This window comes from Lacerta agilis, chromosome 1 (genome assembly GCF_009819535.1).
Source record: "Lacerta agilis isolate rLacAgi1 chromosome 1, rLacAgi1.pri, whole genome shotgun sequence".
Classification (NCBI taxonomy): Eukaryota; Metazoa; Chordata; class Lepidosauria; order Squamata; family Lacertidae; genus Lacerta; species Lacerta agilis.
In genome coordinates, this window is record NC_046312.1 from 84447514 (window position 1) to 84475106 (window position 27593).

General features: G+C 42.4%; 1 protein-coding gene across 2 annotated transcripts; it reads right to left on the bottom strand.

Moving 5' to 3' along the window:
• Window positions 1-443: 443 nt before the first annotated feature.
• ARPC2 (actin related protein 2/3 complex subunit 2) lies at window positions 444-27113 on the bottom strand. Of its 2 annotated transcripts, none has more exons than XM_033161238.1 (10): window positions 26925-27113; window positions 16320-16354; window positions 15231-15343; window positions 10882-10927; window positions 10076-10262; window positions 8994-9087; window positions 6471-6597; window positions 4456-4556; window positions 4153-4253; window positions 444-897 (listed from the first exon to the last, which is right to left on the bottom strand). In XM_033161238.1, exons 1-10 carry the CDS (start codon window positions 27083-27085, stop codon window positions 870-872), a joined length of 993 nt encoding a protein of 330 aa, XP_033017129.1. In that variant the 5' UTR covers window positions 27086-27113; the 3' UTR covers window positions 444-869. The 2 variants fall into 2 exon arrangements, with proteins under 2 accessions (XP_033017129.1, XP_033017138.1); XM_033161247.1 differs by lacking the exon at window positions 26925-27113 and adding an exon at window positions 26748-26913.
• Between the last annotated feature and the right edge of the window lie 480 nt (window positions 27114-27593).

Genomic DNA, 27593 nt, shown 5'->3' on the forward strand with positions numbered 1-27593 from the left:
CACAGGCTTGCTACATGACCTACTAGAGTCCTCAAATCACATTTCACCTCTCATGAGAATACAGCCCTAGCGGTGTATCAGCAGATTTCTCCATTAGGAGTATTGACAGACCTGTATTTGCTAAAAGAATGGGGAGTGAAATCAGCAGACTTGACCCTTCCCATGCCCAGAAATTATCCTGATCCTAGGAAGAGGAGAAATTAAAATTCAAAAGAAAACACTGCTACTCTGAATCTGCCAGGATCATTTTCCCCCTTTCTTTCAAACTCAAAAATTTTCTTTTTAAGTGAGTCTGTAACACATTAGCCAGATAAGAGAAGCCAGAAGCTGCTGAAAAGTCTGGGCATCTTATTTATAGCCTTTCCCATGTGCCCTTTCTGAATTTGTACAAGAATAAATTAATAATGTACATCTAAAAATGAATACTCACAAACCATGATTGGTAAGATAGAAAGATCTCCTTTATTAATGAACCCCAACAATATTTCTTCAGATACAGGAGTTGTGAACTCAAAATACTCAGAAGAAAAACAAGTTAATATTGCATTATTCTCATAAGAAATACTGCAACTCATTACCGGTAAACATATTGCAAAGCAAAACAGCTTGAAAAAGGGGAGGGGGAAAAAGAAAGAAAGAAAAGTTGATCAAAATGGAATTAAGGTTTGTTTTTTTGTTTGAACTATTAAGTCCTTGCAAGCACAGCTCGATTCCGCAGATCAATTCCCAAACTTGTGTAGAAAACATAACCCAATTGGATTTATTTCCTTAAGAGCCCAGAGAGGTGCAATGTTAAAAAGCTACGATTATCAGGTAGCAAGTGCTCCAGCCTTCTGCCACAGTTGTGTGACTTCACCTCGCCTCAGGCGTTAACGGGATGATGAAAAGGTCTTCCCCCTGGCAGAAAATCAGAGGGCAAAGATCAGGTTGACTCCAGTACATTGTCACTACATCATTACATTCCTTCCTGACTTCATAGCTTAGATACCTACTACTTTTTCCATACAAGTGACCCAGGTGTCTCATTGCTCCTTGTTCTGCACCACTAATAACAATTCTAATCCCAAGCTTCAGAATGAAGAATGCAAGACTGATTTTGTGGATGAATTCGCCACAACTGAGTTCTTCCTGTTTGCAGATTCCTTGGTGCACCACATTATCCAGAAAAAATCCACAGTTTGCTAAACTCTATAAACTCACAGATCAAGGGAAAGGGGGCTACAAAAAATGCACTGAAAGGATCTCCTCATACTACACAGAATTGGTCGTGGATTCAGAAGCTGATACCACACATGCTGTTTCATTGTTTGTCCATTTAACATCCACCAAAGCAGCAACTGGGAAACTATCAGGTTCTTGCTTCTGCGCAGACACACAATAATAATACACCCTTAGCACATAACCAACTATTCCTCTAAACACACACAAAGACTGTCTTCTCTCTCCTTTCAAGCGCCTCACTCAGTGGGCCACATTAGGGATGAACATTGGGGCCTTTCTACTCCTGAGCTGACCTATGCAGAGCAACAGAGCTGCAGGAGTGGGGAGGTCTGGACTAGGGTCAAGGGCCAGAGGATCCCTATTCCTGCTGTAGAGTTTGGAGTGAACTCAGAAAAAGTCAAAGGGCAGTCCTGGAAAGCAGGGATTACACTCCATGCCCTATCCCAGCCGTTTAAGTTGAATATTAAAATTTGTCGATTTGTGAAGAAAGCATCTGACAAAAGTCCTAAGAGGCTAACAGGGCTACGGAAGTGAAACAGCCAGGTGAGTGGAAAGAAGAAACAGTCCCAACAAAAGAAGACTGACAACAAAAATTGCTGGAGTATGAAGAAATGGTGAAACTTACCGGGAGATTAAGAAATCAAGAAGAGAGACCATTTAATAAAGAATGGGGAATATGCATAGACTATTTGAAAAATTATTGACAAAACAATGTGCAGTGAAAATAAACTAAATAGAATATAATGGATGAATAGTAAAATAGTTCTGAACTGGAGATGCAGTGGTAATAGAAATAAAATATGTAACTGCAGAAAGGGGGTGATATTAATATCCAGTGCTTTAAATTGGATATGTAAAATTATTGCTGTCATAATATTTATAAATTATATATAAAAATGAAATGGCCAGGTGCTATATCATGCAGTAAGATAGATGAAGCACAGAAAGTAAAGAAAGGAGATGTTGAACAGCTGCAAGCACCAGTTTGCTCCTAAGGGGTCACAACCTCCCTTCAGCACAGAAAGCAGCTATCCCTGCTCCTTTAAGGATAAATAAATTTTCATACAAAAGCCAAAGGCTGTGCAACACAGAACTGGAGCTACTACGAAGGAATTCAGATACCCCTTTAAAGAGATGTTATGTGCCCTGATTCCGGGTAAGGCATGAGTCATCCTTTAACATTCTTAATCACAGCTGTGCATTATTCTAGCCTTTGGGGTTGACTGCAGGAGCCTGTTTGGTTTAATCCACACACACACCCCTAGGAGGCCCAAGTTCAAGATTATCATCTTAATTTTACCAGCTATGCCAAACACCCACACTATGGTGCCTTTAGCACAGTAAGAAAATCAGACTGAAAACTGGCTGTAAGATTAGCAATTTGCCCCAGGTGAGAGAAGAAACATCCTGCAAGGTTAGCAACATCCTACTATATGGCCCATCACAGTCATTCAATCTTCTCACATACTTGCTTGCCTCCTTTGTCTCACAAGCTGAAAAAAGTGCTGAGCTAACCTGTCAGCTTCTTTACTAGTCCTATCCATAATCTCCCATTTCAGCCACAACTACACCGCTGGCCTCCCTGGATGTCATTGCTTGGTAAAAGGAACCACCAAAAAAAAACACTTGGCAAAGAGGGTCTTAGAAAAGTAGAATATAAGCACCAACAAGGAATGAATTTGTAATCTGATCCCTGAAGTGTTAGGGACATCCACATCAATTTCCCCCTCCAAATAGATCAGGTATGTTATGCTAGAAGGGCTCTTAAGAGCAATATATATATACCCTCCACAACCAGTGTGACCAGCAAGTCTATTCCCATCTGTGCTTGCTTATCTCACCCCACCCTGTCAATAAAACAGTATACAGTGGATTCGTTTCCCTTCTCTTGTCCAGGGAAAAGAAAGCACCCCACTCATTATATACCAGTGATATTCTGACTTGCCCTATGCAGCACTTTAGTCCTGTAGAGTACTAAACTCATTTCAGGTTTATACTAGAGAAGTAACTACCCTGAACTACAAGCCCTTCAAGGTTTTGAAAGTTAAAAATAAAAAATCACTGCCTCCATAGAATCAGCACTGCAAAGCTGAATTGCTGATTTCAGTTCCTCATGTTAACCACACAGTTCTTCATGCCTGGTTACAGCAAACCAAGGAGAAAATAAGAACAAAAACAAATTATAGATGCAGCTTCTAGCCTACACTTCTATTTTTGAGCCCAAGGGTGCAGTAGCTAACCTTCCGACAGAACCAATCAGTGGCAGCTGGGATCTATCTCTTGCTAAGGCACTAGCCAAAGTGGTTGCATTCCAAGCAAGTGATGATCATGAGTTTGCTTCAAACATTCCTCATCCTTCTCATTCAATATTAGCCACATGGTCCCCCTTAGCAACCTGGCCACTTTTTTTCTCCACTACAAAGACCCGAATTTTGAAACTAGTCTTTTTAGTTCGCCTCCATCCCATTCCTGTCCGCTGCATGGCACTAATTAGGACAATGCCTTGCTTTTTGAGTGGAACTGCCCACAAGGATTTGCAGAAAACCTTATCAGATAATATGGCTGGATTAATTAATCTTTATTGTCAGGCCTCAACTTTTGAGACATTGATTACATTTGATCACATCTCTGCTTAATAGGCCAAAGTATGATGAGCTTCCTGCACTTCCACACAGCCCCTTTGCATGATGGGTGAAAAAAAAAGTTCAAGAAGCTGCAGCTAAAGACTTGCTATTACTCAAAGCAGGAAACTTTAGTGACTTCTAAACAAGCCAGGATATTACACAAAGTACTATCAAATCGATCTGTGTACTGCCATTATTTAAACAGCAATACAAGGTAGTCCTTTGTTCCTCCTCAGGTGTGAGCTATAGCAACAATAAAACAAGAAAGACACAAGCAGAAGGAAGAAACTGTTCCTCTGATACTCACGTGATTGTTTTCATTTCCTTCTTTTCTGCATCTGGCCGGGCACGATTCAGCACTTTGAGGAAATCTGATGTTTTTGCTCTCATGCGCGTGTGAATGTAAGCCTGCACATTGGTCAAAATACAAAAGGCAGCTAAGCAGATCTGTCTTAGTACTTTGAATTTCAAATTTCATCTAAGCACTCTAAAGGATCTACATGCCAGAATGGAGCAGATGAAAGTCAGAATTCATTTTAGGCACATGAAGGTGAATTTTTGCATAGCTTCTTCAGAAAAAAAAGATTCTATAATAACACTCTTCCTGTACCTTGGAGCATTTGATGTGATAGTGCAGGTAGTCCCGGAATGTGTGAATCAAATTGATGGTGTTGTCCCTGGAAGCAGCACTGGTGTGGCGGGGGAACAGCACTGAAAAGGAGAAGGCAACAGAAAATAGTTATTCTCTACCAAGCACTAATAAAGCTATGAGGGAACTCACTAGTCCTGGGCCAGAGATACATTCAAAAGGCCAACAGCACGTACAGTTATGAAGCATTTGCATGGAAGAGCTATAATGAAGTCCTTATCCATGTTGCACACCAGGATTAAGCTTGTCTTAATGGGATGACTTTAGGGCATCATCTTTGGAATCAACGTCTCTCCACAACTGGAACTTAACCTAGTATTGGACCAGGCTTAGCTATGCCGCTCAGTCCCACAAAATGTTGGCATCAGTGACAAATTTGCTCATCTGAATCTTTCCTAATGGTCCTTCCCTAAGCGCTTCTTGTACAGCTTTTCAGTGATCACCACTTTATTCCTCCCAGGCAGCTAGATAAACCAAATAATGGGCTTTGCACCCTCACAGGCTCTGTAGTGTGTGAATAAAGAAGAGGCATTATGCAGCCTTTCACTATTCAGGGACAAAATATAGTTCTCACTGATCCAGAGCCAGAAAACGGTACTCACAAGGAACTATTTGCAGATATGATATTTAGTACTTATTTTATCTGTATCCAAATGTGTTGAAATGCCTCTAAATTAACAGACTCTACAGTTGCCTTCTCTATTTCAAAGATTCATCACAAACAATTATTGGCAGTGTCTCCTCCTTAACACGATTTGCTAAAGTAAGAGCACCTGGGGGAAGGCAACTGCCAAGACTGAGTTTCTTACCCCTTTGTCATAGAGAATAAATGTTCAGGAGATGACAAGACATTAATATTCGATAGCAAAGTCCTGCCAGTGACAAGTTTCTTAGACATCCAGAGGCTTCTGTGGGAAAAGTTTCCATTAACTGTTCCAAGGCTGAAGACCACTGTCTTGTTGACAGTAGTGCAGAATATGAGAAGAGTCTGATGGATCTAGTCCAACACCCTGTTCTCACAGTGGCAAAAGAGACGCCTGTGGGAAGCCTGCAAGCAGGACATGAGCACAGCAGCACTCTACCCACCTGCAATTCCTAACAACTGGTATTCAGAAGCATTACTGCCTCCAACCATGGTGTGCCAGATATTATAAGCCAAAAGTGACAAGGAGCAGTCAAGTGGGCAGGCCTCTGTTTACAAAACTTGGTGCTAGGAAATTAACTATTCCTCATCCACTAAAATAGGACTAGATGGAGCTCTGGATATGTCAACTGCACTACAGAATTAGGGATACCCAAGCTATTTCTTTGGCACTCCCTAAATCAAGCATGCTAGAGACTGCATGTCACCAAGCATAGCTCTAAATGAAAAGCTATTTGCAATGCTCTGCTGGCTTCTGAGCTATGCAAGCAAGGCTTTACACTGTACAAGCTGCACTGGTTGTTAATTAGCCACTGGCTAAGTTCAAGGTGCTAATACTGGTGTATAAGGCCCTATACAATTCAGGACCAGGATACCTATAAGATTGTCTCACCATTCATATACCCTACAAAGCACTGCACTATGCATGAGAGGGCGTCTGACAGATATCATCTTATCAATAGATCCATTCCATGTGACTGGCCTATAGAGTGATGGCGTCAGCCCTTTATAACTCCCTCCCGTTGCACATCAGACAGGCACTATCTCTATTATACTTGCAGCACCTATTGAAGACCTTTCTCTTTCAATGAGCTAAAGTAGAGATTTTTATCCCAACTGGTTATCTGTACTAGATTTGGAATTATTTTTATATATGAAATTGTTTTATGAATGCCTTTATTGTGAAATTGCTTTGAGATGCTTCACAGGATGCTATGCATAAGTGAAATAACTCTTAAAGAGATACTAAGCACTTAGCAAACTAAGCAGGGTTACTATGGGAAAATAGCTTTCAACTTGGCTGGTCACCCAGATGAGAGCAGCACCCACTTACCGAAGGTAATGTATCCAATATTATCTCCTACAGCTGCATCTGTATCTTTTAGCTCCAAAGGGGGCTCCCTGTGGCTGAAGAGCACTTGGGGGGCTGTGTGGCTGGCACGACGACCCTCCTTAAACTCCTAGGACAAGACAGGATGAGAGAGAATGTTAATATGAATCAGATACTAAAAACAGCAGGTATCCCCTCTCTGAGCCTAGGTTAATTGTTCTCTATCCTGGGGAAAGCAGATGCCCAGAACCAAATATTTCCCTCTCCCCAACTGGTATAACTTCTGAGCTTCTATAATATCTCAGCCTAGAATCAAAACTGCTTGGTAAGGTCACTTCAAAAAAACTATCCTTCAAAATAGTATATGTGTGTTTTAATCACACTGGTATTAAGATTAATTTTAGTGTCAGAACCCTGAGGCACTTTGGGTTAAAAGCCTTAACATCCTTTGCTAGCAGCTCCATCAAGAATACAAAGACACAGGAGAATGGCAGTGCACTTGAAGCATGATCTAAGACTAGGTCATGAGAGAGTAGCTGAGAGCTATCACCACAAAGGGTTACTCCTTCTCTTGACCAAGGTGCTTAACAACTGTATTATTCACTGCCAAGATCCAGTCATTTTATCAGCACACATAATTGCTTCAAGAAATGCTTGACTAAAGACAGGGTATTTGGAACAGCTTTAGTATACAGTACTGGTTAAAAACTGAATCTGACTCGTCACAGCTAACATAAATGAAATATTAACAGTACACACTACCTTGTCTGGGATGAATATACTGGATATCAACTAGGTGGTGAAGCACACACATTTGCACTGCTTCAAATGCTTGAAAAACATCTTGTTGCACCTGAATCTGGGTCCATTAAGTTTCAAGATATGCTACTGATACTTTTGATACAATCTAGTCGAAAGAGGCAAAGTGCTGAATGTATCCACAATTAAGCCATGTTGTAAATCAAATAATGACTTAGTGTTACGTACAAACCATCTCAATGAAAACTCCCATTACTTTGAGGAATAGGCCTTTTAGCATATGCTTCAGAGAGCATAGTATATGTAGAATTAATATTTCTAATTTTAAAGCTCATTTTCTTAGCATTTCTTGTATGAACTATGATTACTTTTGTTTGACTCTTTACTTTCATTTTTAAGCCACTACACTTAGTTTTAAATGCAATTTGTAGTCTATATTTTCTTGACATAATTTGGATGACGTTGTTCCTCTTTTTCTCTGCTGATTTCCTCTTCTACTTCAAAATTTTCACACTAAGTAAACAGCTCCATGATCTTGCTTCTATATATGCACTTTTCTCCTCTGCTTTCACCATGTTCTATTCTATTCCCTTTGAGCTATTGACACCAATATTTTAGTCAGTGCTTAATTTCTAGAAGAGTGATACTTGATCTGGAATCCCTTCCTATTTAGTAAGTGTGTAGGGCACCTAAACGGTGTTTCCGTGCGCTGCTCTGGTTCGCCAGAAGCAGCTTAGTCATGCTGGCCACGTGACCTGGAAGCTGTACGCCGGCCTCCTCGGCCATTAAAGCGAGATGAGTGCCGCAACCCCAGAGTCGTCTGCAACTGGACCTAATGGTCCGGGGTCCCTTTACCTTTACCTAGGGCACCTGGTAAAGGAGGACACTGCACCTGTGCAGGAGCAATTTCATCTGTTTTTACTTCCTGTACAGTATTCTAAAATAGAAACCAATGATACTGAAGAAACAAATGCTGGGCCTGAGCCACAAACTCTTACAAAATGAAAGGTTTTTTTTTATTTTGTCAGTTATGTCTAATGTTACAACCTCTAAACCCTGCCAGGGCTCCTTTTTACACTGAACACACTCACTTCCTTCTCCTATTACCAAGTGGCACCTCAAGACTCGCTTCTTTGGCTTTCCTTGTGTCCTTCCTATACCCCCCTTTTGCACCTAGACTTTAGTATACTGTCATCTTGTGCAGTAGGACCATTTTACCTTTTAATCATCCTAGAATGCCTAGAGCATTTAGGTGATTCCTCATAGAATAGAAAGAGGTGGGTTCTGGACTTAGATTAGGTGATACAATGTCACAGGTGGTAAGGTGATTGCAATAGCGTCATTCCATACCCCCACTCCACATTTCTTTATACTGTGGGCAGGGTTCTTTGCACAACCCCTACTGAGTTTAGGAGCCTTACAAGTACAGTGGTACCTCGGGTTAAGTACTTAATTTGTTCTGGAGGTCCGTTCTTAACCTGAAGCGTACTTAACCTGAAGCACCACTTTAGCTAATGGGACCTCCTGCTGCCGCTGCGCTGCCAGAGCACGATTTCTGTTCTTAAGCTGAGTTCTTAACCTGAAGCGTACTTAACCTGAAGCGTACTTAACCTGAGGTACCACTGTAAGTTCCTAAAGGCACCACCAATGTCAATCAATCTTACCAGGATAAGGAATTCACTTCAAAGATAGCAGCACAATGGCACACCTGGCATAAATGTGTAAGTCATACGCCACTAGAACTTGACAGAACTTGAACTGGCATACCTGCATAAACACCTTTCCAATCACTACGTCGTCGTCATCTTTAAATACCGTGCTGAAAACCACTGTGACACGGTCCTTCTTTGATTCAACATACCTAGGAAGGAGGTAAAAGACGAGACATCTTAGGAGTTCCTGATCTCCAATGTGAAAAACCACAGGGGCTTTAAAAAAAAAACCCCTACAAGGGTGAAATCACTTTCACTATTCAACAGTTCATATTATTCAGGTATCAGGAGCTCCTTGTGGAGCTTATTTAAAAAACAGAGACTGAAGTACAGTGCCTTCTTTTCCCTGCCCTCTCCTGCCACCTACCCAAACGCAGGGAACAATGATCGGAAGACCTTTAAGACATGAAATGCACAACATCTTTCCCTGCACCAAAGGGACTGTGCATGTGAGAGAACCACAGCGCGGAGGGTGCTTTAAGTTGCCTCCCGCAGCAGAGATCTCCACACGGTAAGTCACTGGCCAGGCTGCCAATAGTGACTGCCCCTGCCCCACATGCCAGCATATAATGCTGGCCCAGAACATTTTGCTGCCTTAAATTCAGCCAAAATTATGCCCCTCCCCACAGGCTACTACATTCTTGCTGCACCATTCAGAAAGCAATTCTCACCACAATCTATCCCCTCAACGCCCCACTCCCCTTTTATGGTAAATGGCTGAAGGTCCCTTTATCCTATTGCATTACCAGCTCAGCCTTAACAGCACAGAGAACAGTGAACTGCATAGAACTAGGGTGGGGGGAACACAACCTAGTAGGCAAGTGCTCAATTCAGCAATGTCTTTTATCTCCGAGGATTATGGCACATCCTTTTGACTGACCCCTCCAACCTATATGGGGTACTTGTATATATTTACTTGAGCTGTGAATTTGCAAATTAAGAGCTTTGGCCCATATGAGTGTCAGCAGCTACACCTCTGGAAAAGTGGTCATGTTTTGCTACTGACCAACCTAAAGGAGCTTTTGGTTGACAAAGAGCAGTGCGCAACTGAATACAGAATCCTTTGAACACCTCTAAACCTCACAGTTTGGAAACAAATTTCAGAATACGGGAGACGGAAGGCCAGTTATTTCTTACATAGTTTCATCATCTCGGTAATGGATGACTGCTCTCCTCTCTCCATCCTTTCCTTCCTCCTGGAACTTGAAATATTTTTCAAAGACTGAGGCAAAGCAGTTGCGCTTCAGCATGCCCGCTTGGTGCACAATGGAGTCTTTGGCAGCAGGAAGGTTCTCCAAGTCATACAGCAAAGAGACATTGTAACCTAGAACAGGCAAATTACATTGTGATCACAACTTTCCCCACCTGGTCAGACCTGAATGGATCACTTTCCATTCAATGTACTGCTGAATCATACATTCAATAATTATTTCAACCCAACTTGCCAAGGGAAGGACTTTCAAAATAAGTGTTTGATACATTTAATTTAATGTGTCTCTCCCCCCCCCCCCACTCCCACCAAAGGAAAACATTTCTCTGCCTTCTTGGGGAAAGCAGTTCCAACCCCTGTGTTTTGTAACAAATGAGTGGGAAGCAGTACTGTCACAGGTAACCATGGTTTTCCACAGCTTCTGAATGCCTGCCAGTCTCTTTACACAGAACAAAGAATCCCTAACTAGAGGAGCGGGGGCTTGCTTGGGGGTGGATCCAGAATCATAGCTTGCACTGCTAAGAAATAAAGCTCTGATGTTCTCAGCCTTCCATGTGGAACACTGAAGGGAGAAGGCGGTGCTTTTTTAAAAATAGCACTGTGACAAGGAGATCACAACTGAGAGCTGGCTTGAAAAGGTGGAAAGCAATTCCTTTTCTGAAAAGCAGGGAATAATTATACTGGAGCAGCAAACTGAACAAGTTATCAGGGCACGTATTATGCAGAGGCTTACCAGACTCTGGAGTTACCAAGTAGTTTCCATACACTCTCTTCAACAACTAGGAAATAGACAGAGAAAAGTGTTGTGAGCTTTGACGTGTCTTCCTATGTGCTTTCTTCAGCACCTCCCTGTTTTTCACTCAAACACTGCTTTTTAAAGCCCTAGCCCTTGTTTTAGTCACTCTTGATGTTCCAAGCAGTTATCCAGAAACCCCAAAAGTTCTTTTCAACCACCACACGCTCCAACAGGCAAAAGTCTTATACAACAAAGGAAAATATACTGACGTCCAACAGCATAGCTCACCAGCATCAAGCCTTCTCAGCTGGGATACTTATTTCAGTACTACTCAGTTCAGGGTAGAGCAAATGAACCCAGTGTGCTTGAAATAGTAACTTGATTTTTAGAAATATTTCTAAAAAGTAGCTGACTAATGCAGAAAGGCAGAGGAGGAAGCAGGTTACTGAGCACTTAATACAAGTGGATCTGCAATGAATCATTGCAATACTACCTGCATGGTTTCTGCAACAATAATGGTCCTGTTCCGACAACAAACTCCAAGGAGCAGATTAATGTAAAATGGCCTCTTAAAACTATTCACTATTTAGTATTTCTCACCCTGTGAGTTCTGAGAACATTAAAGTAAATTCTTCTTTCCTGGTTGACAGATTCTAGATTTAATGTTATTCTATGATAATCCCAAAGAATTCTATGGTGTTCCAGCCACATATTCAGAGGCCAATTATGTTTTTCCTGTTGAGCTATAAATTTCATACATATAATAAGCTTGCTGGTGGTGACATGATGTTTTAATTTGGGAAGAAAGAGTAAAGCCACAAGAGATCTTGCCAAAGTTTATAGATTCAATCCATGTCTGGATTCATATAGTAAAAGACAGGCTGGAGTGCTCAAGACAACTGAATCACATATGCAAGCTTCCACAAAGTCATAAAAGGTAGCACTTTGATTACAGGCCAGATTTTGGTAGAACATATACTATACGCAGAGGAGCTTTGACATCTTGTCTTGTCCCAAATCCAGTTACTGAAAATGATTTGCTGTCAGCCAACTGTAGAGAAGAGCATTTTTTTCCAACCACATGTCACCACATACAAAAGTAGCACCTATATGCATGTATTGCACATTGAATGGAATTTGTGTATTTTCAAAACACACAACTCTTGCCTCTGAGGAGCAGCTTTTACAACCCAGTTACTTCAAGTGTGACAACAACCACTCAGCTGTGTACTTAAGTGACCTGGCAAAAAGACACACTTGCAATTGCACTGAGAAGATCCAGATAGCTTATAAACTAACAGGGTTGGGAACAGAATTGTACAAGGACCCCCAGCACAGCTTGCAAAGGTCTGGCTTAGTGCAAGAGCTTTAGAGCTGGCAAACTCAGCCCTCCAGATGTTTTGGGACTACAACTTCCATCATCCCTGACCACTAGTCCTGTTAGCTGGGGATGATGGGAGTTGTAGTCCTAAAACATCTGGAGGGCCGAGTTTGCCTATGCCTGCTTTGGAGGACTGCTTCCATCACAGTGATACCCACAGAAAATTCAAATCTGTAGCACAAATTGGACCCCCCATTCACACATTCCGGTACATATGACCTCATGGGGAAATATCTCCCACGCTACTAGCAGTGTGAAAGGAGGTTTCACAGGCAGATTTTTTGAAAGCCATAAATACTAATTCTGTTATTAGCTGCTACCAAAGAAATGGGCAAGCTCTTGAAAGACAAAGTGTGTCATATCAGCCACCTTTAGAGCTCATGCATTTCCCCAATACCTGGTGGTCTTGGTTGACTCAGCTACAAAACTCACATTTTTTTCTGAAACAAGGGTGAGAAGCTTGAAAAAAGCAATAGGTATCTCTAGAGGGAGAAAGTGAACTGGGCTGTGAGTGAACCGGACTGCATTCTGTTTATTTGGATCAGTTCCTTAACCCGCTCCATCTGTCCTCAGAAAGACTGAACCAGATACCATACATTCAAACAAATATGGTAAAACCTAAGACTCTTACTGGGTTGAGAGTTTTCCATGGAAAGTAGCAAGACAACAGGTGCTACAAAACTGAACTTGAACACTTTTTATAATTTGCCTGCCTCCTCTACCCCTTTAGAGGCACTATGCCAACATGCTGTATCAAAGATTTACACAGTCCATTGTTAAAAACCTATGGCAATCCTTTAGTAAACTGTTCATTGCCAAGACTGTTTTCCTCCTGTTTAACACAAGGCTCGCCTTATACACCATGTGTTCTGGGCAGACCTCCACTTCCTTTCACCCCACAGCAGAATTTCCCTTTCCTCCATTCCTCTGCTCCTAGTTGCATTCTGCCATAGAAAGTAATTCTGCTGAGCCAGAGAAATGGATGGGTCAAGCATCGCAGCTGCAATAAAGACACAGTACATTTTTCCAGGTCAGTTCAACCAAATGCTCTCAATATAACCAGACTGGGGCAACTTCCTTGTGCTCTTGACAACTGTTAAGTGCCAGCACCGGGAGGGAGACAAAAGAAAGATGCAAAGTTGCTCTGGAGGCAGTGAAGAAGCAATATCCCAGTGCCCCGGGATATCAGCAGCAGCATGGGAGCTCTTCAGGCCAAAGCGGCTCCACTCTCCTATTCATTTGATGCAGCTGGGGTTTCTCTCTACCTTTTATTTTTCACTCAGAAAGTCAGAGACTGAACAAGTCATGACACGCAAGTGTGCATTAAAAAACAACAACTGATGCCACTTTGTTTGTGCAAATACAGCATTGAACAGCCACTGAATGGACACAGACCACTTCCTTTTTATTTTCTGCTCCAAATCAAGCCCTCTTTAAGATGCACCGCAGGCACCCTGAATGGTTCCAGACACACTTGCAAGGCTAAGCATGTATATGTACACAAATATACATGAATAGGAGAAGAGATTTGGAAGAACAAACAGGCAGGAAAAGAGTTAAAACACAACCCTTGACTCACACTTTTCTGCTCAGAAACAAATCCTCCCAAAACTGCTTTTCCATGAACAAAGAAGCCATCAGGGCTTTAAAAACATGCAGAGTTTCCAGGCTTTCATTTTTTATTTTAGCCCATGGCTCGCCTCAGATGCCAATGTACACAATTCAAGCAATTTTATGAACCATTTCCTTAGTTTTCTACATATGCCCCATACCAAATGTAGCATCTGCTCTTGCTAACGCAGAATGAACCCCCGTTCAGTTATGCAACATCTGAAAACCATTTCAGGAACTGAGTCACACTTTCTGCTGAGAGATGCAACCACAAGGCACAGAGAGATCTGTTCTTTCTACCATAAATGGCAGCAAGAGACCTGCTGCTCAACATGAAGCAAATTTGCCACTTCACACATAAGGGACTGAGGTAGAGAGAGCCCTTGCAGCTTGCAGATAGATTCAACTTATTTTTATTCACAAAATGTATATACCACTTTATTGTAAGAACCCTCAAAAGTGGTTTTTTAAAAATTCAAGCAGATCTAGAAAGATCCTGCTTTGAAAGCGTTGCTGCAGTAGAATCAGCACTTGCAGCTTCCAGTGATTCTCCCTGACAAACTCCCCAGTTATCAATGCTACAGTGCAAACCTTTGAAAGATAGTGCCCCTGTCAGCAGTAGGAAGACTGGAGTTAGCTCTACTATCTCTACAAGTATTGGCATCATGTGTTTCTCCACTCCACAGATATCAGTTTCAAGTTTAAAATGGATTTAAGTGGGACGCAGCTAAGCTAAGAAGGAGAAGTCCACCAACAAATGATGAAATACCTGGATGCCAATCATCAAATGAGATTTATAATGAGCAAAACACCAAATTTTAAACTACTTGGACGTCCTTTCATATGGACAGTAGTTTATAATGAAGTCCTACTATCCATAAAAACACCATTATTATAACACAATGAAGTCAGCATTCAACATCGCCTACTAGTCAATCTCCCAAAGTTTGACAGAAAAGGCAACATTTTAATTAATGATGCGGGGCTGAGTCCAAGTACTCCTCCCTTGGAAGAGAGTTCCTTGGCCACGTGTGAGAATTGAGAATGTGCTGCCTCAAGTAGGAACTTTTATCACTATAAGTGGGGTGAGAGTTTTGAAAATCTTAGCAGGTCAGGAAGAGAAAATGTAAGACCAGGAAGTGTTCTGAGACACACCGAACCCCAACAATTTTGGGCTATGCAAGTCAGCATTTTGAATAGTGCCCATAACAATAGTGTTCAGTAGTTCCACCATGAACAGTGAATTGGCAATGCCTATTTATTCAATTAAAGAAAATGAAATGCTTCTAAAGAGTTAATTAAGGCAGGTATAGAGGCCGTCAATAGAATATAAGGATAAAGACTACATTCTCACCTCATCAGCACCATGTTCCTGGAGCTCTTTGTAGAACTTCAGAGAAATACTGACCATAACCTTTGTTTTATCACCATTAGGGTTGGAAATATGGTAAAGAACTCCATCGAAGTCTAGGAAGGAAGCGTTTGAGAGATGAGTGCTTGAGTATTTTGGAACCTAGTTGCCCAGCAAGGAAGGGCATTTTCTAAAATAATGTACACCACAGCATAAAAGTTTTGAATTAACTAGTAAAAAAGACTTTTACATGAACAAGAAAAGCAGCCTGACAAAGCAGAATCCATCACATTATGACTGTACATATTGTGATTACTTGTAGATTCTCTCAGATGACACCTGGGCCTAAAGATTTCTATTGCAATCAAGTTGCACCAGAGGAACTCAAGAACACGTGTGATGCGAAGGATCCATTTTCAAAACCACTCTCAGGTGACCAGCCAAGTTAACAGTGGACATTTATAACTGCTTGCTCGTTAGGCAGAAACTCTGAATATTCAGTGCAAGGTGGCAAAAACTGTACCCACATTCTGCCCCACTGGTAAAGCAACAGTTATCAGTGGTTCTGGGCCAATAGGTGCCCAGGCCATATTACTATCATGAGTTGAGTGATGATGGCCATTTTATCAAGACTGAAAAAGATTAAGAACCCAGGGCTTGCGAACTTGAGATAAACTCTTTTCACTGGAGTACCTGATGTTGTGAAATATTAATGGAATGATATTCTTAGTTTACAAATCTCACCCTTAAAAGTACACGCAGTCTAGATTGAGAAGGCTATGAAAGCCACCTGATGGATGCTATCAACATCATAATCCTCATTAATTATTTGATATATACACCACCCTTCATCAGCTGTTCTCAGGGTAGTTCACTAGATAACATACCAACTCCAACAGGATGAACACAGAACAGCTCTTCATTAGATTACATTAATATACCAAGAAAATAGCTTCATTTATGCATGCATAGTCCCATCAGCAGAAGGGACACAGGGCTCACTGATGAGGACAACCTTTGCAACACAATGTGGGGATTTGTGCTTTTACTCCCAATTCTTTATCCCAAGAAGTTTAATACATTGGCACTTACCTGCAAATGTTACTTCTACAGCCTCAGGCTTGTTTCTGCCAAAAAAAACCCACAGAGAAAAAGCAATCAAAACAAGCTGAAGCCCTTGCAAAAGTTCACAGGATCTGGGGTACACTTAATCACAAAGGGCTGAATGCCAGCTTTTGATCCATATACTTTCTAGCATATCTGCAGCCATTATATTTGCAGCACATTAGCCTTGCCATTGGCATACAGAGATTCTCAATAGCCTCTGATACCCAAGTGACCAGGATTAGAAATATAACCGTGACCCATACATTCTTAAATTAAACAGCCCTACAAACCTCGCTCCTCCCTTTGCGTGCTACAGCTCAACAATAGATATATTTCTGTTACTTTGTGAGGCTACAGAACAGGCACAAGCAACTGTAAAAGGGTCCTAATGGAAAGTGAACTTGATTTGTACCATATTCCATACTAGATTAAACTACCTGGCTCCGTTAGCAGAAGTAGTAACAATAATTTTATTATTTATACCCTGCCCATCTGGCTGGGTTTCCTCAGCCATTCATGCAAAGACTCCTGTTAACACAATGGAGCTTAGCCCCCCCCCCCATATCCGCTCTGGAGAATCAGGAGAGCCCCCAGAACAATGTGGAGGAAGGGGAAACTTTTGCATCAGCATCAGCATTTCTGCTTGCAATGACAGAACAAGCCCCTTCATAAGAGCACTGGCTGATCCAGTGGTATCACTGATGAAACTAAGCATTCCTCTCATTATTGCAACTCATCTCTGAGTGACTGACCTTGACTTCAGGGTGCAATGAATCTATTCACCACATCTGTTGTTGGGCCTGAGCTTTAACAAGTTCCAAGCAAACTAGCTGGATTTTAGTTTTTATACAAAAGTATGACCAAGTTTGTGGACAAGGAAGCCTCTTCCATGTTGACTTTTCTCGCCAGTGGAGGGACTATTGAAACTAGGTTTTGTCCATATTGTATTAAGTTCTGTCTAGTGCTCATTTAGAACCATAGACAACCAGCAGGAAATTGCTGTAGCAAAAGACAAACATGGTTTCTGAACTACATGTTTTGTTTTGGTATTGTGGTATGTATGAGTGGCATGTATGAGTGAAAATGGTACATAGAATTTTAACTTCAAGCATCTTTCTTCTCACTAGCTTAAGTCAAAAATAGTTGTGAAATTTCTTAAGCTATGGCACTAAATTATAAACTATAAATACCAAACTCTTTCTGTTTTGACAACCTCCTCTTCATCCATGCCAATAGAATCATGTAAGGTTTCAATGCATTTAAGAAGCTCAAGACAGCTCTTAGATTTCTATGATTCTATGAAGAGACTTTAGAAAGCTCAAGACCAGTCTTTGCCCACCAGATGTTGTAGAATATATCTTCCATCATCCCTGACCATTGGCCAGTTGTAGTCTAAAACATCTGGAGGGCACCAGGTTGGGAAGTCTGCTCTAGACAGTTATCCCAGTGGAAATACGGTGCACAAACTAAGGGGAATAAATGGAAGTATGGCTTCCTATATATGAAATTATTTCCAGTTACCTACAGACTACTCTTAAATTTTGCTTACCATCTGGAGTTTAAGACTATAGGTCTACTACACCAGGAATTAGATCCCCATTTTAGCTTTCAATCTTGAGTGAGGAGCCATTTCCACATGCTCTCAAATTAATCTGTGTTCATTGGTTATCAACACAAACCAGAAGATAAATTCCATTTACAAGCACTAGCCATTACCACGCAGCTAAGTATGACTGGCAGTCTGGGATTGAGGTAGCAAGAGCATTTTATTAGCTAGAAGCAGAAGGCAGCAAAAGAGGCAGACTCCCCACCCACACACTTGCTAGTTCTCAAGCAGGAATGAGAGGCAACCAGCATTTCTTATATGCTCACCAAATTCATTTCCACTGCAGAGCTTATGTGAACATAAAATGCACTCATGCAGATGGTTAAAACAGCAAAACTGGTCACCTCCAAGCTTTCCAGAACTCTTTCCTAAATATAGTCGTCACATTTTGTGAGCACAAACATGAAGGCAAGTTAGTTTACCCAAAGATACATAGTGCCCACCCAATTTTAAACTTCTCAGCTGGCAAACTGTGAGAATCCAAACACCATTCTCAATCCACCACCTCAGTTTTCACTCTATAGTATATGATTGCTGTATATTATGTAACAGAAGGGTGGCTCAAAAATGGGATTTGCCACTCACATCCTTCTTTGGCTCTCACTTCAAGTACTTCCTTAGTGAGAATGAATGAAAATTGGGGTTATTCTCTTGAATCTTACATTCACCTCTGTCTACATCTCTTCCTTTGCAGCTTCTCAATAATAAAAGAGAAAGACACCCAAGGAGAGCAAGGAGGGAACAAATTCAGCCTGATGGCCATCAGCTAGTAACTTGCTAACTGGCAGTTGATTAAGTCCAAATCCCTGTGTCCAGCCCAAACTGGCTACTGTGACTTACAGAACTAACTACTGTAATATGTCAGTGCTTCTTAAACATTCTTCACTCAGTCACAACACGCTTCAATTTCAGTGAGTATATTTAAGATATACTCCACTTATTTTGCTAGATGTTTAAAATTCCAGTCAAAGCCATTTTGGCATTTCCTTTGTAGGCCTTTTTGCTAGCCTATGAAAATATATGTCATTCCTGAAGCACGCAACAAACAAAGGGATTCTATGTTATCCTGCTAGCAATATACACCCACTCATGTGCATGCACACACAGCATCTACCAAGAAAAGGTGATGTTGGTACCCTGAAAGATGTTGGCAACTTAAACACAGCTGAATATAATGGTTTCTTTCTCACCAAAGAATATACTTTAGCTAGGAGCAGCTGGAGCTATAAAGTACTTCCTTGCTACCAAAAAGTTGTTCCTGTGGCATCTGAGATTTCATCAGCCATTGCCCACATACTCAAATTCATCTTTTTAGTCAGAATGGTTAAACCCAGAGTACTGTTCTCTGCACCCGAAATACAATTACATAATTGTGTGGTGCAACTGCAAAGCAGAAACAGTTATAGAAGACCAATAATCTTTTTATGTAAAATAACATCCTGAATAACTGATTGTATCTTTAATGAACTACTGTCCAGATGAAACCTTCAAAAATCAGTGATGTCACTTATTTCTCACCACTGTGTGCAGTGAATAATTTGTTCCTGTTTATATGTTGCATAGTCAGTAAGGCTGCAATCCAAACTCCCAATCCATCACATTTGGAGTTGGGGTGTGTGTGTTGTTGAATGGGGTAAGATCTTGCTTTGGGATGGGATATTAACTTAACATATAAATAAACTCTGTCAGCCTCCAATTGCAGAATGATGCTGGTGTGTGTGAACAAAAGTTCAAAGCTTCATTAACCCATCATATGGTGCCATCCTTCAGCATGTTCTACCAGCACCACAAATACAAGATCCACATTGTTCAATTGGGCGTACATGTAGCTTTACTTCACTGGTGATGTATGAATCCATTTGCTCCTCCTGATGGCTCCCTTCCCAATCAAAATGATTTATAAGTAGTCAGACTTATCTCCAAACTTTCCAACAAAGCACTGCTTTCTGCTATTCTGATTAAAGTGAGTCTCTCTATTTCTTTGTGAGCTTCCTACAGTGCAAGCCACCTGAAACATGAGGACACAGGGAGCTTTTTCTTTTTGCTGCATCTGCCCTAAAGAACAAACAAAAAAGGCTCACAACCAAAAATACCACCCAGCAGTCAGTTCCCTTCCTGTAACAGACTCTAAATGCAAGACAGGGCTGTTTTTGACAGACTCATCTGAACTTGGGAGGCTAAAAAAAAGGTAGTGGTTTCAGCCAGAGGCATCTGTCTGTTTTCCCCATTAACATTAATGGGCACTGAGTTCAGGCCATTCAAATCCTCTCTGAATCTGATTCCAAGGACATCTATCCTAATGCAAAAGATGATGAGAAATGCTTTTGGTTGGCCTAATTTCTTCCTGCACTCCTCTGTCTCCCTCCACCTAATGATAGCTGTATGCCATTCTTAAATTAAGTTGCTGTACTTTCGAACTCCTGATCAGAATTTTGTCCCCAAAGCTACTGGTAAGAGAGAATGGCTGCTAGAATGGATCTAAGCCAGCACATGCTTAAAACCAATGTCAAATCCCCATCTGACAGCATTTCCCCTATTTTCACTCAGACACAAGCCAAATGCCTCAGACTAACAGTAAATTAATGAAATGAAAAAAGAGATAATTATGTATCTTGTGCAGAACTTGCTTCTCATCTGCTACATTAGACAGAAGTGGGGGCCAAGGCACACAGGAGGGCATACAGGGGAAAGGCAGCCTAATTAGGAGCTCATTCGGTTCACAATTAATGTCTGGCCTGAGTAATAAAGGAAATTGAGGATTTCAGGCCAATTTAATCTCCCATTTCTGTAGGACAAACAAAAAGCCATTTAAAAGCTTAGACCCTGCACAGGAGATCAGTTCATATTCCTCCAAGTCTATACAGCTTTGGGGAAGTGCAGAACAGGATGTACTAATAAATATAGATTATGGTAGAATCTGGTAAGAGCGCTGTGCCAAAAATAAACATTAGAACAGGAAATTGCAACATTTAAGACAACTAGTTAAAGTGTCCCAGTCCCATGTTCATGCATTCACAGGCACAAACTTTAAATCCTTCATATGCTAGGGATATGAGTGTATGTGGAACTGTCAGGCTCATATGCTGCACAATTACTTGGAAGTCCCAATGAAAGCAGTGGAATTTCCTTTCAAGTACAAATCTTTGCATTCAGAATGAGTTAAAGCTTATGCAGATCTGCTTCATCAGATACAAGGAAAGCATCAAATAGTATGTCAGCCTGGCATGGTGCTAGGCCAGCTGCCCAAAGCACTGTGTTTTACAGTGGACGGGCAGTAGGCAAATTCTCTTAAACAGATACAGTCAACTCACAACTTACATGCATTTAACTTGTGTGATCCCAGTTTTACAAACTTGGTGCTGGCAAACTGATATCACACAAATTAAAATGCATGCAAGGCACATGCAATTCAACACATCTCTGACTTGCTTACTGGGCTCTGGGAAGCTATTGAGCAGGCTTCCTCAACCTCGGCCCTCCAGTTGTTTTTGGCCTACAACTCCCATGATCCCTAGCTAGCAGACCAGTGGTCAGGGATCATGGGAATTGTAGTCTCAAAACATCTGGAGGGCCGAGGTTGAGGAAACCTGCTCTTGCGAGTTCTCACACAGCCCTGTGAGTTCTTGTGAAAGCTTAGAGAACCTGTGCAAGAGCCTCTCCCTGCCAGCCTGGCAAGCAAGATGGAAAGTTTAAAGGTGGGGATGCTTGCGTGGGGCAAGTTTTGGGGTTGCTTTGACTGTATAGATTTTGGCTTTACATGCAATCCTCAGAATGTAACCCTCCCATAATAATAATTATTCTGGGCACCTTACAGCATATATACAAACATAGTAAAACATCAAGCATTAAAAACGTCCCGATATAGGGCTGCCTTCAGATGTCTTCTAAAAGTTGTGTAGTTCTTTATCTGCTTGACATCTGAAGGGAGGCCATTCCACAGGGAGGGCACCACTCCCAAGAGGGCCCTCTGATTCCCTGTAACTTCACTTCTCTCAGTGAGGGAACCAGCAGAAGTCTTTCAGAGACGGACCTTAGTGTCTGGGCTGGAGACACACCATCAGGTATACTGGGCAGAGGCGGTTTAGGGCTTTAAAGGTCAGCACCAACACTTTGAATTGTCAGGATTCAACCTCTAGCCACCTCCAGACACTCACACAGGTTGCAATATGACTTTGGTCTGTTTGAAGTCCAGCCTTCCACCACTTTACCTTCCTTTTTCAGATAGTCTGTCTCTGTACAATGGTTTTACCCTGTGTCTGTTTATTCTTTACAGAGTAATCTCAGTATTTCATATAAGAGAATAAGAGAAGCAGGATTTAATTAAACAGTGCATGTAACTTCAGCATCACCTGACTTGAAGAAGATACCAAGAGCTGCTGAAAATACTGAATTATCCAACGAACATAACATGAATGAGAAGGAAGTACAGTAATGTGCAACTCTACTGCAGAAGCACTCCTATTTCTGGCTTTCTGCTGTGTTGAGAGACTCCATTACAGGCAAAGGGAGGGAGCTGCTAGTTAGTATTAAGAAACTAAAGCTTGAAAAATCTACATAAAGATATATTAGAAAGATTTTCTATGACAGTCTTGCAGATTAATCAATTATGTCTGTCTGTTGTCAATACAGTGGTACCCCGCTAGACGAAAATAATTCGTCCCGTGAAAATTTTCGTCTAGCGGGGTTTTCGTCTTGCGGAGCGGCAATGGGAGCCGCGCTCCGCAAAACGAAAAAAAAAAAAAGACGAAATTTTTTCGTCTTGCGAGGCAGCCCCATAGACTTTTTCGTCTAGCGGGGCTGCCTCCCGCTAGACGAATGCTTTCGTCTAGCGAGTTTTTCGTCTAGCGAGGCATTCGTCTAGCGGGGTACCACTGTATGTAGCAACCTCTGATCAGCTGCTGCTTGGTGGAGTTGAAGAACTCACTACTTCTTGATGTAAAATTTTGTTCCAAGTTGGCTACAGTCACTGAAAACCTAGACCCAAATAAAGAATCATTCTGCATGGCTTACCAAACCATCTACATTTGAAAAAGTATGTTGAAACAGCTTTCCAGATTGCCAGGAAACATCAAGAGCTATACAGTAAATGTAAAGTTAATGTTATTTAATTCCATGTGCAACTTTGTGTCCATCATAATCTGGGAATGCATGACAAATGTCATATACAGAAACACTAAAAACCAAAGCCAGAGCCAGAGCAGTTAAAACAGGCTACTAAGTGTGACTTAGCACAGCATAAGCTGTGTGGGCATAATGTTCACAGATCAACAGTGATAGCTGGGAATGCATAGCATTCTGGGTTGTTCCCAATAAATATGTGTGCTTTTTAATTAAAAAAAATAAAAAATAAAAACCCACAGATAACTTCACGTTCCAGAACACCCGTGGGCAAAGCCGAGCAAGCGTTTTCACAAATATGCAGACAATGAAAGAAAATATGGTGCCCTTCCTAGAAATATATTCTGCTTTATTCCATAGAATACTACATACACTGATGGATCCCTGCTCTCATTTTATTGATCTGACTGCACTACCTTAATTTATCCGAAACAGCATTTTCTGTTCCATCAAATAAAGTGAAGTAGCAATGGGACCAGTTCAAAGAAAAACAGAAATGTTCAAACAAAAACACAAATGACAGAACTGTGAGACAAGAACAGAGCTCCCCAATGCAAGCATGGGAGCCCATCCATTAGTAATCACCACTTCCAAGGCATTTAAGCACCCATTAATTTATTTACACTTATCATTCTGCAACTGAGGGATGTGTCTGAAACATTCAAGGATATAGAAACCAGTACCATATACTGGATTCAGACTAAACACACATAGATTAATGGCCTGTTTTCAAAGGAGCAGTGCTCTAAACTGTGGGGCTTAGGACTATTTCTCAGATGTATAAATGCAGGAAGAAAAAGTTCTCTATACACCCATTCCGTATACGAAGAATGACTCAGCTTGAAACAAACCATTTAGTACTCATTTCAGATCTCTGTCTTGGTTTTGAGCTTGTCGGGACACGGAAGCCTTGAGCTTAAAAAATGCAGAACCTACAACTTCCTCTCTGCTAATATACCTAAAATACTAATCATACTGCCGTTCTAGAGAAGCCATTTTGTCATATTTCCTGATACATAAACAATTCAAAAGGAGATTAGTGGAGGGGCCATATAGGCTGCAATCCTAACTTAATGCTGCAGCAGTGGGGTTTGAAGGAATGCTCCAGTCAGTGCTGCGTCCATAGCTCCAGTGTTCACACAAGTAGGTTTTTGGGGACGGGCGGGGCGTAAGTCGGTAGGACAAAATATCCTAGGCTGCTGCAGTGTAAAGGCCCAGATCATGCCTGTTGCATCATAGCAGCAGGATCCAGCAGATCCTGTGCTAGTCTACCCCAAAATTCAGCCTTGGGGATGCCACTAGCTATAGTTCCTGCCTGTCATCCTGCCTGAAAAGCTGTGTGTATAAAGTGCAGCACATGTTTGCAAATGTGCATGCTACTATGTATGGTGCAGTGAATAAATTTCTGCAAAGGTCTGGAGATACCTGAATTAAAATCACTACTCAGCCATGACGCTCACTGGGTAACCCAAGGCCAGTTGGCCTAACCTACCTCACATAGTTAATAAGAAATAGAGGAGCTACCCTGAGCTACTTGGGAGTTAGGACAGGATAAAAAGATACTTAAGTGCACTTACCAGAGAATTGAAACTGTACACTAAACAGGAAGCTGCAGCAACCTTGTGCCAAACCAAGACTAGCTTCTGCATAATTCATGCATGAAGGACCTAAGATAGCACATCCTGCCCAAAGAGTTGGGACACAACTGCTGCAATCATAGAATCGTAGAGTTGGAAGGGACCATGAGATTCACTCCAACCCCCTAAAATGCAGGACTCTTTTGCTCAACACAGGGCTCAAACCCACAACCATGGGTTTAAGAGTCTCATTCTCTACCACGTGAGCTATCTGCATATTAATTCATACGTGTGCATGAATGCAGCATCAATGCAAAGATTCTACATATTTAGAAATGTGAAGCATCCCATGATAAGATACTCTGTGCACAGGATGTTGTATTATGTGAGGATGATGAATTTATGAACATCCAGATAAAACTGGTTAGTGATGTCTATTGCTTCCCAGGAGTCTTCACACAGTCTTCACATAGTAGTGTGCAAACAACGACTGCTGAAGTTAAGAGGTTAAACCTGGCCAAATACTACACATTCAATTACATGTGTTACATTAGTGAAGTGACATAAACACTCTTAAAACTTTTAACAGGAAATGCTCCTCAACATACTGTTATAGCCTTGAGTAAGCAGGCAGCATTTTTGCTGTCAATCTGTACAACATATTGTGTGAATAAATTTCTATCTTTTTTCTCCAGGAATAGGCCTCCCAAAGTTGTCATCCAAAAGTGTGTGATGCTTCTGTCAGGCACTGCTACTACCAGAAGCCAGCATTCCATGAGCCAAAGTACTACTTTTTGAACAAAACAAGCACTACAAACAAGCACCTCCAATTTTCTGGGATCCTTACAAAGAATGCTAAAGCAGGTGGGTGTGAGAGGCAGTTTTGTTATTAAGGATCACGTAACACAAATTAGTTATACCCTGACAGTTATCTTGGAGCTAAATTATAAGCATGAAACATTTGTTTCCAGTATTAAGTACCTTAAATGAAGTCCTGTAGCAATTTAGGAATGCAGAAAGCTGCCTTATACCAATTAAGACTGTTGGTTCATCTAGCTCAGTACTGTTCAGACTGACTGCCAGCAACTGTTCAGGATTTCAGGCAGGAGTCTTTCCTAGCCCTACCTGTAGATACTGGGGACTTAACTAGGCGCCTTCTGCATGAAAAAACAGATGCTCTACCACTGAGCAATGACTCTATGAAACAATCCACCTAAGGGACAGGCAAAAGCTGAATGCACCCACACCCTCCAACAACAGGGACAGGTTTGCCAACACTGTGCCCATGGCACATACACAGCAGAAAACGATTTTCAAACAATTCTGCATGCTCCAAGTTTGAAAAACTCAAAAATGGATTCCGCAATCTCCTCTTAACTTTGCTTAAACCATTACGGAACACTTGGCTTCTCAGTCGCTTTACAACCGTCTGGCACATACCTGAAACGTACACTGTATGTGCAAACCCAGAGACACACCCTAAGTTAAAACAAGGCTGAGCAAGTGAGATCCCAGAGAAAAGGGCACTTCCTGGTGAGAATGGGGAAGCGGCAGCATGTGGTGTGATCAGCCTATACCGCCTGCTCTGCAGCAAACCTGCATTCAAAGGCCGCCACCGACTGAACCCACCCAGCCACCCAACCCCTTTGAGTCCCCCCTTCAGGAACAAGCCTCCTTTCCGTCGCCTAACGTTATACGATGCCGATACAACGACGGATAGCTACAAGGCATTTTGACAAGACTGGGAGGAGCGGGAGGGGAGGGGAAAGGAAATCGATACGAAACGGTTCAGTTTCATGAGTCAGTTTTATTTCTGTGTGGAAAGAAGGGAGCTCAGCGAGGAAGTTGGAAGTCCTCCTCCCGCACCTAGTCACACAGGGTGGGGAAACACAATTAAAGTGGGGGGCGGGGGCCGAGTGTGTGTAAAGGGCTGGGTGCGTGTGGAAGTAGGCCCAGAATCCCCGCCCTGCCTTTAAGGAGCCTTGCCGCCTCCCTCCTGCTCCGGCAGCCCGTGTGGTGGGGGGCGGTTGCCGGGGAGCCCCGTTTCAACCCCCCCATCCCCTCCGCCTCCGCCTCCCCTGTCACTCCCTCTCCCCTCTCTCTCTCTCTCACCCGGCGGCCGCGCCCTCGAACTTGAGCGCGAGCGTCTCCTCAATGATGCGGTTGTTGACCTCCAGCAGGATCATGGCGACGGCTGCGGGCGGGACGAGGTGAGGAGGGGTACGGAAGCCGGGCGGGGAAGGAGGAGGCGGGGGGGGATAGGGGAAGGGAAAGAAAAAAAAAAACCACCTAGCTGAGAAGCGCGCCGCACCGGGGACCCGCCCGACTCCAGCCGCTTCCGCCACAGGGGCCCCACCCACCTTCGCCGAGCCGGCACCGCGCGTCACTTCCGGGCGTGGGAAGGGCCGGGCTGTGAACGGGTGGGGAACAGGAGGAAGGAAAGTGCGCATGCGCCCTTTCAAGTGCCCAGCGCCGGAGCCTTGCTGTAGAAGCTACGTAGTCGCTGCTTAGTGGGATCCTCCCCCTTCGCGCTATTGATGTCTCCGGTGGTTTGCGCGCGCGTGCTGCTTCGTGTCGGGCCTGCTGATGATTGACGGCTGCCGTCCCGGAGGCCCCGCTCGCCCCGCGCGTGCCGCCAGATGGTCTTTTCTTGCCGGCCGCGTGCGTGACCTCGGAAAGTGTGTGCCACCTCCTTCTGCTGACAGTTCTGCTGCGTCCTGCCACGCGCCTGATGGGTAGCTAAGGCATCCAGAGGGGTCTCGTGGTTAAAGTGTCAATACTCTTGACTAGCGCTTGGCAGAACCTAATCAATTCCCCATTCAGCCCTGGGCGCCCTGGATGAGCTTAGGCCAGTCACGGGGTTGTTCTTGTTGAGATAGTCATGTGATTTTTTTTTTATTTGTTAAATTTATATTGCGTTCTGCTTCCCAAAAGATCCCAGTGCTGCAGATGCATCCG

Bases quoted from the DNA above. Each gene is read 5' to 3' on its own strand.
- ARPC2 (XM_033161238.1), bottom strand. From the start codon at position 27,085: ATGCGCACTTTCCTTCCTCCTGTTCCCCACCCGTTCACAGCCCGGCCC. The intron at 15,344-16,319 runs GTAAGTGCCAAT...CTTCCTTCCTAG, and splicing joins TGTAGAAGTAACATTTGCAG to ACTTCGATGGAGTTCTTTAC. The intron at 6,598-8,993 runs GTATGCCAGTTC...GTCTTGTCCTAG, and splicing joins TTGGAAAGGTGTTTATGCAG to GAGTTTAAGGAGGGTCGTCG.